At 38.1% G+C, this 13,980-nt stretch overlaps 1 protein-coding gene across 2 annotated transcripts in view; it reads left to right on the top strand.

Moving 5' to 3' along the window:
* SGCE (sarcoglycan epsilon) overlaps positions 1-1,876 on the top strand; it is a 67,481-nt gene extending 65,605 nt beyond the window's left edge. For both annotated transcript variants that reach the window (XM_082662384.1, XM_082662383.1), the window contains one exon: positions 1,691-1,876. In XM_082662384.1, coding sequence (XP_082518510.1) covers positions 1,691-1,707 — 17 coding nt within the window. In that variant the 3' untranslated portion in view covers positions 1,708-1,876. The remainder of the gene's footprint in view (positions 1-1,690) is intronic.
* Positions 1,877-13,980: the final 12,104 nt, after the last annotated feature.

Genomic DNA, 13,980 nt, shown 5'->3' with positions numbered 1-13,980 from the left:
GAAATAAATGAATCCCTACTACCACTAATTTCATGACTTTTTTTTAAAGACGTATAATTTTAAAAGAATATTTCTTCAATGGAAATGCTAGAACTTCTTCCTCATTAACCTCCTAGACTTCCATCTCTCCTAAGCTGTCATACCTCTGATTCTTAATTATTTCAGACAAGGAGTGAAGGAAGACAATATCTAGAAAAATAGTGAATAGTTCTTTCGAATACTTAAAAAATCTAGATTTGACTTCTCCCCCCCCTCCCATTGGGAGAAATAAGGAAACCTAAGTAGATGATGTTAGGGAGATTTACCTAATAGTTGTATAAATTTTTAGCAAGTAGACTTGTTAGCTTGCTACGTTTTAGTAATAGGCACCGTTTCCAAATACAAAGATAATTTATGCCTGAGCAAATGTTATAAGAGCCAAAGAATTTCCCTAGGGGGATTTTAGGTTGTTCAACATAATTTTCTAAGTTATTTTTCTAAGACAGGTTTTGGGGAACAAGCATTTTGCTTAAGTCAGGAAAGCTTTCATCTCCTTTTTAGTTAACACTTATAGCCTATTGCCTTCTTGTTTTCTTATATTTTTCTGTAATTTTCTGTATTATTGCCTAAAGTACACCATATCTTCTTGGTTATTTTCTTCTTGTTCTTGTTTTTGATGAGTCCCCAAAGTACCTAAGTGCTAAAGGGAGAGAGACCAGCCTGGCATCTTTTATAATTATGATATTAGATTTTTGTGTTTCTGCCTCTGATAAATGTAACACCAAATAGTCGTACCTCCTGAAGAGAAGAGCTAAATGGGCAAGTTACATTCCTTATTCCCATTCTGTTCATGTGAATGAAAACATGAAGTTTGTTTCTCAATTTAGAAGTTATTCCATTCTGTCTGCACATGCATGGATTCAATGCTGTGTATGTATTTTCATGTGCACAACAGCTTTGCTGTCCCTCTATCCTGGTTATCCTGGTATCGCAAAGAGGCAACAACATCAGTGCAGGATTTTCATAATTTGTTTTTTCCAACTACCTCAAAGCACTATGCTAATGTCACAGTTTTCTTTATGAAGGTAATTTAAGCACAGGGTTTGTCCCATGGATATCAAGTCATTTTGTTTGCAGCTTGCTGTATGGAATTTGTCAAGGGAGGGTATGTTTTGAAGTTTGTTTTCTTTAGTTAGTTGTTTTCTTTTAAAAGATCATCAGAAGTTTAAGAAATGAACTAGCTGCTGGGGTTGTAATCCTGGACTTAAGCACTAGCTGAGATAATAGAGCAGTTAAGAGCTGACAATAGCACTACCGTTTGGACCAGGCCCAAGCCATTAGTTTTGATGCCCCTTCAGGTTTTCTCATTTTCTCTGCCCTTCCAAACCACATGATATTTTCTAAAGAGCCACGATTAAAAGGTACAGTCATACGTCCTGCAGTCAAACTCATTCTTTTTGTTTATTGTGGGAGGAATTTTCAGGCCGTGCCTTTTGAGAAATACAGAACATTGTAGCTTTGACCCAAGAAGCAGATGACTAATTTAGAATTTCCTTTTTTTTGAAAACCAAATGCAGAGAAATAATGCAACATAATTATTTTAAATTATGTTAAGAAGATAGAACATTACGCCTTGCAGTAATTCGTTTTGCTCCAAATCTAAAAGTGTCCATGCTTAACTCATGCCCATATTCATTCTTACACATTGCAGGTAAATGGTATCCCTGAAGAAAGAAAACTAACCGAAGCAATGAATTTGTAATCAGACAATATAGCACTTATATCTTATTTTTGCTCTCTTCCAATAATGCATGAGCTTTTCTGACATATGGTATGCATGTTGACAGTATCAAGTATATATCAAATAATACAAAATAACATTCATTTTACTAATGTATTTTTTTTGGTACTTAAAGCATTTTTGACAATTTGTAAAACATTGATGACTTTATATTTGTTACAATGAAAAGTGATCTTTAAAATAAATATTATTAATGAAGCCTGAAGTCTGGCAAAATTTACTTCAGAAAGTATTTGATTGCCTCCTGTGTAGTAGGAATCTTTCATTGCTAGGAACAGGTTCGCGTGTTGATTCTTTATTTAATGAGATTTTTATTAAGCACTTCCTATAATGTATAAAATGTCTACGCTTCTGTGTTCCAAGTGAGCTACCCATTTACTTAATACTTTTATCCTTGTGGCCTGTAAAGCTTGTTCTTTTATATACCACTCGTTGGAGCTGTTTTAGGGTACACGTGGCCCTTTGGATTGTGGATCTGATGATCCCCAGTTCATGAAGGGCAGCCCAGACTGCATACTTAACCTGACTCTATAATCAGATATTTGGTTTTAGAAGCACGCCAGGAGTTGTTACTCAAAAAGAGAATAGTTACCTGCTGATGGTGACATGAATTAGCTCCAAAACCCCAGGCTTCCCTGTGGTAACACTACTTTCAAGGCTTAGCAGAGTTTCCTTATACCATGTTGGTATATACATGCTTCATGCATCTTGGACACTACTGGATCAATGTGGTCATCAGGCCAACTGGCAGGCCGCTTTTGTTGCAGACCAGAAAACCTTCTCTTAATCTGATCTGGGCAGATTTCTGTGTTACCTATTAATTGGTCAGAGGATACACAAATGCTATCTAGATCTGATTCCAGAATCCAAGAAGGTTCCCTGTTAGTGTTGTGTACAACTTGTCTTCCACTTAGGGGAAATAGTCTACCGTGTCGTTGACCTTGAAACTCCCCCTCCCAGCCACACCTTCCTGGGACTTAACAGAGGATGTGGAATCTTTGGTTTTTTAAAGATTTACCTCATATTCCTTTCCAAGACATCTAGGGTATTGCCACTCGCTATTCTCCTGGATTGATCAGCTTGAGGTTGTAAAAGTATTGGGTCAGGGCCATGTGCTAGAAGAAAGGAAATGTTGCCACAACTCCCGGCAACTAGACTGTGGCCCAGGGTGGAGAGTTAACAAACTGTTGCTCCTGCCAGGTGAAATCAAACTACTCCTGGTAGTCCAAATGAGCAGGAACAAAGTAATACAGGATCCACAAATCAGGAACTGCAGATCAGGAGTCAGGAACTTTATTCATCTGTTCTAGGAAAGAGACTACTGTGGGGATTGGAAAATGCAGTTGGAGTTAGCATCGGTTTTCACACTGACCATATGGAGGAATTGAATGGGGATAAGAATCATTGGCCAGCATCTCACAAATCTTTGATAATTGCCTTAATCTCTGCAATTCCCTATAAACCAGTGATTTTGCCTCTGACTTAGTATTTCGATAGGGAAGAAGATCCACATAGCTTTCCCAGTGGTTGTTGCTACCTTAATAGCCCTTACTTTATGGGTAAAAAAATGTGGGGATTCTGCCCCATGCTGAGGATTTCTGTCCCAACTAAACACCCTCATAGAGGGCAAATGAGTACATGGTGAGTTTGGGGTCCCAATGGTGAACTTAAATTAGAACACCTTTTTTCAGTAAGCTGTTGCCCTAAAAAACCAGTTGCAATGGTTGTCTGCACTTTCAGGAACTCATGAAAACTCAGCTCTAGATGCCAAATATCCCCTAAAAGTTTGTGACTTTTCCTTTTTCCATGGCCACTCAATAAATGATGACCTTCTCTTTGGGGAAGTTCACGTCTATATGTCTACACCGATGATAGAAGAGAGCATTAGGTAAAAATGTTAAGGCTAAATTTGAGGCTAAGAGAGTACTTACAGAATAATTAAGTAGAAAACAACATCAAGGCTGGAGCCTCCGAGTATAGATATAGCATGTAGGTGGGGTGTGTGACCTCTGGGTTCAGTGGTCCAAGATTTGAGCTCTTGCTTCCCATGTCCTGACTATACCCAGTTGAGGGGATGGATCAAAACTTTTAAGCAAACCATTCTAAGATGGAGCAGCCTCACAAATTTGCATTTTAGAATTTCTTATGGAACACTCTTCTAGCTGCTTGTCTGTTGTACACCCAATATGTTAATATGAGTCAAGTCATGTTCTGAGGACACTGTGGTGGACCAAACGAAACACAGGCTCTGCCTTCATGCAGTTTACATTCTAGTAGGAAAGACAGACATTCATCGAGTTGTCATACAAATAAATGTCAAATTGCAACTGTGATAAATACTATGAGGGAAAGTCATTGGTGCTATAAAAGCTTATCACAGGGGGATGTGACCTGGTCATCAGGGTCACAAAAGATTTCCTAAGGAAGTTTGCTCTGCTAGCAAAAGGATGAGTAGAAATTGATAAGATGAAGTGGAGTAAAAAAGAGTATTTGAGGCAGAGAGAAGAGCATTGCTAAGTCCTTTGGGGAGAAGAGTTGCTGATGAGTGTAGGAGTTTACCGGAAAGTTCAGTGCAGCCAGAGTATGGAGTATAGGGAGGAGGTGTTGGGAAAGTGAGACCCAAGATAACGGGTAGGACCAAACCATGCATGACTTGAAAGGCAAAAGCATTTTAAGAACGAAGGACGGTGATGTGGTCATACTTTGCATTTTTGTACAATCAATCCAGCTGTAATATAGAGAAGAGGTAGAGGAGGTGGGCAGAGTGTGAGTGGATAGACCAGCTAGGAGGCTATTGTAGATATAACTGGAGAAATAACTTTGGTGGTAGAAGAGATGGAGAGAAATGGAGATATTCAAGAGCTATGTAGAAACATAGGCAGAACACTCCATGACGTAAGTCACAGCAAGATCCTTTTTGACCCACGTCCTAGAGAAATGGAAATAAAAGCAAACAAACAAAAGAGCTATTTAGGAGGTGAAAAACAGCAGTTGTTGGTACATTGGATACTTTGGAAATGGTGTTAAGGAAAAGAAAGGGGCTAATTCTGATGGGGCCGTGTCAAATGGTAGTGCTGTCCATTGTTATAAGAGATACTGGATAAGAACCAGGATTGAGGAAAACAGTATGAGTTCAGTTGTACATAAGGTGAACTTGAAGTGCCCTTGAGAAAACCGAGAGACGTAGGCTGTTGATACATGAATTTGAAGCTCCAAGTAGAGGTCTGGGCTGGTGATATGATTGGTAAGTCATCTGGGTATACATAGTCATTGACGCCGTGAAAGTTGATGAGAAATCTGGTCCTCGGTATGTCCCCTGAACACTCGTGGATCAGCTACATTTTGTGTTACAGTTATTCCTCCAATGGCTAGCAGAAGAGTAGGGTACGTAAAGTTGAGGGTTTGCCAGAATCTAATGGACAGAGAAAGGCAGGGATGGTATTTTATTCACATTCCACAAAATTAAAATGTAATATTACTTAGGTTTTTATTGAAACCATACTATGTTATTAATATATCTGAAGTTTTAAAAGGTTGTACATGGGCTGCAAGGGTTTCTGTGGTTAGATCATCTCCCTTTACATTCCATTCATAGGCTGCAGTTCATCTTAGGTAATTTATCATGTAGTTTTCATATTGGTGCTTATATTTTTTTAAACTGTGACAGCCATGGCAGCGTGCTGCTTAGATCTTCTTTCAGGAAAGAATTTGCCATTCAGCTGCAAGGAGAGCAGTTAACTGACAGCTTCCAGTCGTTAGCACTTTCAGGACCTGCCTTTGGCCTCTGAACAGAGAAACTTCCTGGGCAGGCACCCTTCAGCCATGACTGAGCATGGTCTGAGTCCTAGGGTCTGGGACTCCTCTGATGGGAAATCTTTTCTCTGGACCTTATTATTGGGTTGGCTGTGACTTTGTCAGATGTGCACTGTGGTCGGATGACCTCTTTGCTCAATCCAGCTTCCCCTCCCCCCCCCCTTTCTTTTCAGAGGTGTCAGATCGCCATCATGGGTTGAAGATTTTCCTTGCTCAATTCTGCTTCCATCCCCTCTTTTCTTTCACAGCTTTGGCCCCAATAAACCTTTGCACTTGCAATTCCATTTCAGCATCTACTTTCCAGAGGCTCCAGTGGATCTCTATAGTATTGCTCTACATTCCCAATCACAAATGTGGATCAATGGTTCAAAAATGGTTCACTGAAGAAGAAAACTGACAACAATAAGCACACTATACCAATATGTACATGTACTATAATTCAAAATAATGCCATGAACATATGGAATGATTAGGGCTCCGACTGCAAATATAGAATATATGTCTCTATGTACGAGAATACATGATTTGGGGTGAGGATTTTACATAAGAGAAGCCCAAACAGAAAAGTGCTCATCTTAAAAAAGTGGATTTTATTGGATCAGAAATCTGTTCCCTAGTACCTCAGTAACTAGTTTGCTGTCTGTTTTTGCATCATTTTCAAACAATATGTAATTCCTTTTTTAATAAAAACAATTGGGAATGAAATTGATTGCTTTTATAGATAAATTCATGAAAGGTAGCAGTACCACGGAAGTATTGAATTAGTTTGGGTCCCCCCAGAATAGCTCGTTCATTTGGGAGGTAATCCCAGGAAGCCAGAGTATAGAAGCAGAAAGAGTGAGGCAGTCTGAAGGAAAGACAGTGAAGGTTATGTCATGCATCTGGCTATTATTCTGGAAAGCAGAACTTGGTCCTACTGTGGATTCTGTAATGAACTATGGAGCATAAACCTCAGAATTTTCCCTCCACGTGACAGAAGGTTTAGTCTTTCATTCACTGACTCACATACTTGTGGGCTCTGGCTGTGAGTAGGCTGGGTGAGATCTTGGTGCTCTGGAGAAAAACCTGGGGCAGAGAAGCTCAGAGATGCTATGGACACTTGAGACGAGAAGGAAAGAAAGAAAAAGAAAGAAAGCTGAATAAGCTATTAGCAAAATGTCTTGATCAAGGGGCAGTGCTGGATTTTGCGTAGTATTATTGACATACAATGTTTAAAGGCAATTACTATCACTTGTATTTATTAGCTGACATTTCAGTCTGCAGTGAGATGAAATCATTGATGTACAGCATACAAGTCGACTTGTGATATACATGAGATTCATATATCAGGGAGAATGGCTTGATGACTTTTTTGCTCCATCATTGGAGTCTCATGCAGTGAGAGGACTGATCTTCATTTAGGGAAAAATTATGTTGTGAGCTGTGTTGATGCGACAAATGTATCCCTGAAATCACAGTGGCTTAATACAATGAAAGTTTACTGCTCACTAATATCACACTACAGTGCAACTATGTCAGCCTTCCTCCATTTTGTATACTATATGATTTGGAACACATGATATCCAGGATTTCTATGGAAAAGGAAATTAAAGCTGAAAGGTCATGTTGGTTGTTTTGTTTTTAAATTAATTTATTTATTTTTGGCTGCGTTGGCTCTTTGTTGCTGCGTGTGGGCTTTCTCTAATTGTGTTCTCTAGTTGCTGCGAGCAGGGGCTACTCTTCGTTGCAGTGCACGGGCTTCTCATTGCAGTGGCTTCTCTTGTTGCGGAGCACGGTCTCTAGGCGTGTGGGCTTCAGTAGTTGTGGCTTGCAGGCTCTGGAGTGCAGGCTCAGTAGTTGTGGCGCATGGGCTTAGTTGCTCTGCAGCATGTGAGATTTTCCCGGACAAGGGCTCGAACCCATGTCCCCCGCATTGGCAGGCGTTTTCTCAACCACTGCACCACCAGGGAAGCCCATGTTGGTGGTTTTTAAGAGATGGGCTTCGAAATGGCATCTCTCACTCTTATCTACGCTCTGGTGGTTGGTAATGTCTTGTCACCCAGACATAATTGCCATGGATGCTAGGAAATGTAGTCTTCCTGTGTACTCAGGAAGAAAAAGTGGTGAACACAAGCATTGTCCCACAGATGTGGACTGGACAAAACATGTGATTGGTGCTTGTGGACTAATAGCTGTATGTGAAAATGAAGGACATAATTATGCAGATAAGTAGTTCTGTCATCCTCAATGACCTAATTTATCAGATAGAATTTTTAATTCAGTGGAATTAAAAACAAAAAAGAAAATGCCTAGATATAATAATTGAGCTAAATAAACACATTTTGGAGAAATGCTGCATTGAATTCTTGTAGAAAAATATATGATTTTAAGTTTACAGTCCCTTGTCTGCTATTTCCAAATCCAAAGATCTCAATTTTTTTCACAGCTTCATAGAAAATCCATTTAATGATAGAACTTGACCTGAACAAAAATGAGGATACTTATATTATCTTTCTTAATCCTACTTGGTATGATTTTTTTAATTAATTAATTAATTTATTTATTTATTTTTGCCTCTGTTGGGTCTTCGTTTCTGTGCGCAGGCTTTCTTTAGCTGCGGCGAGCGGGGGCTACTCTTCATCGCGGTGTGCATGCTTCTCATTGTCGTGGCTTCTCTTGTTGTGGAGCACAGGCTCTACATGTGCAGGCTCAGTAGTTGTGGCTCACGGGCTTAGTTGCTCCGCGGCATGTGGGATCTTCCCAGACCAGGGCTCGAACCTGTGTCCCCTGCATTGGTAGGCAGATTCTTAACCACTGCGCCACCACGGAAGCCCTGGTATGATTTTTTGCTATAGAAAGTTTAACATTTATTACAGGATATTGCCCTTACCTTATTGAATATGTTATATAAGGAACATACCTTGTATTAATTGCACTTACAGAATCTTAAAACAATTGAATATTAAAATATACCTGTTCTCAAGAGTTATCAGTAATGTATTGTGGACTTATGTTAGTAATTTTATAAATAATATATTTAATGATTTTTATATGACAAGCTTCTTTTTATTACCTAAATTTGGGCATCCATGTGTGTGCCTAAAGCAAATTAAGTGCTAAAACAATGAGGTAAGATTGAGATAAATTGGTCTAACAGAATAATATATCCCTGTTCCTTTTTTTTCCCCAAACCATCTCAAAATTTCTAATTGGATTTAGTATCAGGTCATTTTATTCATTCATGGAGTGAATATTTATTTAGAACCTGTTATGTTCTAGGCATTGAATTACGTTTGGTAAATAAAACAGACATAATGTGTTATGAAAGACAATAAACAAAGTCTAGTACAATGTCTGGCACTAGTTGGCGCTAAATAAATATTTGTTGAAGGAATTAATCTAATGTCAATAAGTAAAGGCTGTGAAGGTTAAACGAGTGTTGTAATAGGGACTGGAGAAGGGAGCTGCTTAGGTTAAATGATCAGAATAGGTCTATCTTAAGAGAAAACAAGGTAAAATTGGAAAGATGATCACTTGTCAGTCACCCTTAGCAATTTTGTCAGATGGAATAGCATGAGCGTGGACCCAGAACACCTTCTTGTGCCAGAAAAATTTAAAATGTCCAAAGAATAATGGAGGTTTACAAAAGAATTCAGGAGCCAGCTAGAAGGGGCTCACACTGGCCAAATATAAGACAATTTGGGTAACAAAATAAGTATAGTAATGTATTATAAACTGTAGATAAGAGTCCCTGAATCTGTACTGATATAAATGAATGAAATGCTTCCTTACAGTAGAATATCAGCTAATGTAGAAGATATGATGGAATTAGCAAATCATCATTTTGCAACCACCACGGAGAAAACTGTTTAACACAAGAGTCATAAATAGATAATTAAGTAGAAACTAAGATCTGGGTACTAGATATTCTACAGTGTCATTGCTTCTAAGTCCTCCCAATAAACAGAGCTAGAAGATATATAGATGTATATATGTACACACACACATCTTCTATCTCTACAGTAATATAGGATATTTACATAGACTCAAAATATCTCTGTACAGTGTAATGATTAATTACTGTTTTAGTTTCCTAAAGCTGCTATAATAAAATATCATAATCTGGGTGGCTTAAAACAACAGAATTTACTGTCTCACAGTTCTGGAAGCTAGCAGTCTGAAATCAACATGTCAGCAGGGCCCTGCTTTCTCTACAACCTTAGAGGAGAATCCTTCCTTGTCTTTTCCTAGTTTCTGGGGGTTTGCTGGCCATCTTGGCATTCCTTCGCTTGCAGTGGCAGCCCTTCTATCTCTGTCATCACATGGCCTTCTCTCCCTGTGTGTCTGTGTCTCTGTATCTCTTCTATTCTTCTCATAAGGATACCAACCAAATTGGATTAAGAGCTGACTCCATTTCAGTGTGACTTAACTATTACAACAACCTTATTTCCAAATAAATTAACTTCTGAGGTACTGGGAGTTAGGACTTCAACATATCCTTTTATTTCCCCATGTTTAATGTATTTATATTGCCAAAATACTTTCAAAGAAGGTAATGTTTTCAATTTACATCCTAACCTATGCAAAGACAGGTTGTCAAAGATGACAAAAGTAATAATATTCATCACTGGTACTGGTGGTTCTATTTAATACTTCTTTATCGCTAAAGATGAACATTTTTTACATAGTGTTCTGGCCATCCTGTTTTTTCTTCTTACTGTGGTAACAAAAACCACACATAACATCAAATTTACCATCTTAACCATTTTTAAGTGTACAGTTCAGTAATGCTAACTGTATTCACGTTGTTGTGCAAAAGATCTCTAGAACTTTGTCATCTTGCAAAATTGAAACTGTATACTTGTTAAACACTGATTTCTCCTCCCCCTTGTCTCAGTCCTTGGCAACTACCTTACTACTTTCTGTTTCTATGATTTTTGACTACTTCAGCTACTTTTTGACTACTTCACTACTGTGAGTGGAATCATATAGTATCTGTCCTTTTATAACCGGCTTATTTCAATTAGCATAATGTCCTTGAAGTTCATCCATGTGGTAGTATATGACAGGATTTCCTTCTCTTTTTAAGGTGGCGTAATATTTCATTGTATATCTGTATCACATTCCTTTATCCATTCATCTGTTGATAGGCATTTGGTTTGCTTCTACCGCTTGGCTATTGTAAATAATGAAGCAGTGAACATGGGTGTGTAAATATCTCTTCAACATCCTGCTTTGATCAACATATCTTAACAATTACCTTGGCGAAAAACAGTAACTTTACTGTAAAGAAACCTGGAAAACACTACTTTAACCAAGCAATCAAAGGTACCATCAGTAATGGGACAAGTTTATGCTACATGCCTCCTGTTATATGCATCCAAAGAACCACCATTTCTGTGATATTTCTGCCAAAAATGCATATCCTAAATCAAACAAGAAGAAACATTTGATAATACCAAACTGAGAGACATTCTACAAAATAACTGGCCTTATTTTTCAAAAGCATCAAGCTCATGGATCTATAGACTGAGGAACTACAGATTAAAAGAAACTAGAGACATTACAACCAAATGCAATGTGTGACCTTGAGCTGGAATTCTCAGCTCTTTTAGAAATAAATTGCATACATAGAGAGAGAGATATATAGATAGAAGTAAAAAAATCAAGTGTGATAAAATATTAACATTTGATAACTTTAAGTATATGGTACTAGTTGTAGTATACTTAAAACGTTTTGCAAGTCTGAAATTATGTGAAAATAAAAATTCTTAAAAATAGCACTCTAACAAAATATTAAGAATGGATAAAAGGGCAAGGAGTTAATGCAGAGGAAAGAAGAGCAACTTTTGAGAAATAGGATGAGGAAGAAAAAACGGATAGAACTATTTGTCTTTGAGAAATATTTTGTATATAAAATTGACAGGATTTGTTGATGGCTTGGAAATTTGGGGAAAGGAGGAATGAAAATAATTTCCAGAGTTATGACCTTAGTTCCTGGGTATATTTTTGATCTATTTACTGAGTTTGAGAAGGCTGAGCAAAGAATATATATCAAGGATAAAACCAAGAGTTTAGTTCTGAACTTTTTTTTCCTAGTTACAGAGGCCAACTCTTACTAGGGCAAAGAGCAAGGTAGACGTGCAATCTGAGAAATTTTCTATGCCATTTGCCAAATTTTCGTGTATATAAGTTTGTGGTAAGCCTCTGAAACAAATTTTATTGGCTCCAACAGACAGTATTAGTAAAACATTAACTGGACATGTATACTAATGCGTGGTAATGTCTATATCAGTGCAGAGTTCAAAGGTTCTGTCATGGATACAGATAATGAAGTCCAGGGTTCTTGTTTCAGGTGAATGTGTAACACAGGGCTATCTTAGACAAACCTAAAGGAGAACAAACACATTTCAAAATAGAGTTATGGCCTAACTTATCTGTGGTGATTCCTCCTCTCTGAAAATTATTGAAAAATTGAAATGAATAATTAAAATTGCTTCCTCCTGTGTTCAGGGATCTGAATGTTGAGATTGTGAACTCCCAGGCCAAGCCAAATGAGTCAGGGTCATTGAGATAGAAGAATTCTTTATTGACTGCACATGGAATTTCTAGTGAGACATAACAGTGTCATTGGTGCTACATCTTTATAGTTGATAATCATGGATTAAACATGTGAGGTCTTTCTTAAAATAGCTTGGATCTATTATGTTGACACATTCTGCATCAGAGTGACTCACAAGCCTACTTGGTGAGAAATATTCTATTTTGTGAGAAATGCCAAGTGCCTAAAAAATTTTAAATTGGATGGAAGATGTATCCTTCAGCTAGATTATGCTAAGCAGCTTATGTCTTGATGTGTCATTTATCTACTGCTACAGTTCTGCTGTGTAACAAATTACCCCCAAAATAATAAGCATTTTTTAGCTCACGTTGGGTCAACCATTTAAGCTGGGTTTTATTAGAAGTTTCTTTCAGTCTCAGTTAAATTTCCTCATGTGTTGTGGAGTTGACTAACTACTGATCTAGGGTGGCCTCAACTGGTATGGTGGGAAAACGTGGTTTCCTCCAGGTTTATTTCATTTAATTGGGCTGGCATGGGCATGTTCTTGTAGCATGGCAGAAACACAAAAGGGTTATCAGAAAATGTGCATCTTCTTTCAAGCCACTCTTTGTGACACAGTTGCTAATATGTCATTGATCAAAGCAAGTAAACTGACTGAGCCCTAAATCAGAGTAGGAGAAGAATATAAGATTACAGGTATACTAAATATGGGGCAGCTATTAACTGGGGCCATTAATTCAATCAATCTACCATAGTCTGCACACTGGCCCTGATTGTTTATGTTCCTTCCACATGCAAAATACACTAAACCCTTTTCAAGACTCCAAATTCTCATCCAAACACAGCAACAGACTTAAAGTACAAGATTTTATGATCTACCTCAGGTTCAGATGCTTCTATTTGTGTGTGGTCTCTCTTGATATGGAGACATATACTAAACTATGAGTAATTTGTGTCATTCCCACAATTCCACATAAAATGATGAGATAGGTACTTGTTAAATAAATAGATACTTTTTAAAAGAGGGAAGCATTGGAGATGTATAACAGTCATTGATTTGTTTTCAATTGCTATGTAGAAATTATCACAAATTTAACAGCTTAGAACAACACAAATGTGTTCTCTCACAGTTTCCATGGGTCAAGTGGCTGGGTATGCATTAGGTGAGTCCTCTGTGCAGGGTCTCACCAGGCTGAAGTCAAGGTGTTGGCCTGAGCTATGATCTCATTTGAGACTCAGGGTGCTATTCCAAGCTCACTGGTTGTTGGAAGAATTCAGTTCCTTGTGGTTATAGTACTGAAGTCCCTGCTCTCTTGGTGGCTATAGGCTGGAGACAATTCTCACTTCCTAGACGTTGCTCTCAGTTCCTTGCCGTGTAGCCTCTTGCATAGTTCACAGCGTGGTATCTCCTTTTTCAAAGTCAGCAGGAGAATCTCTCTCATTTTGAATCTCTCCCTTTAGGAATGGCTCAGTCACTCTTTTAAGGGTTCACTTAATTAGGCCAGACTTGGGGACAATCTCTTTTTAATGAACTCGAAGTCAACTGATTAATAACCTAATCACCCCCTTTTCTTAGTCCCTTCTATACTCAATGAAAGGGGGTTATACAGGGTATAATTATACCAAAGTTTGAATCGTGGAAGCTATCTTAGAATTCTGCCTATCACAGTCCTTCCTCTGATTCCCAAAGATTCACATCCTTTCCAAACATTTGCCCCTTTCCTAGGGGCAGTGTTCCCAGGAGTATCATCCTATTATGGCATCTGCTCAGAGTAAAAAAAATCTCATCATCTAAGTTTGAATTTCATGATATTATCGGCTCAAAGTCCAAAGCCTCATTGTCAAA

This window comes from Grampus griseus (genome assembly GCF_964374135.1).
Source record: "Grampus griseus genome assembly, chromosome: 9".
Taxonomy (NCBI): Eukaryota; Metazoa; Chordata; class Mammalia; order Artiodactyla; family Delphinidae; genus Grampus; species Grampus griseus.
Note: the sequence above shows the minus strand (reverse complement) of the source record. Positions and strands in the feature narration are given on the sequence as shown.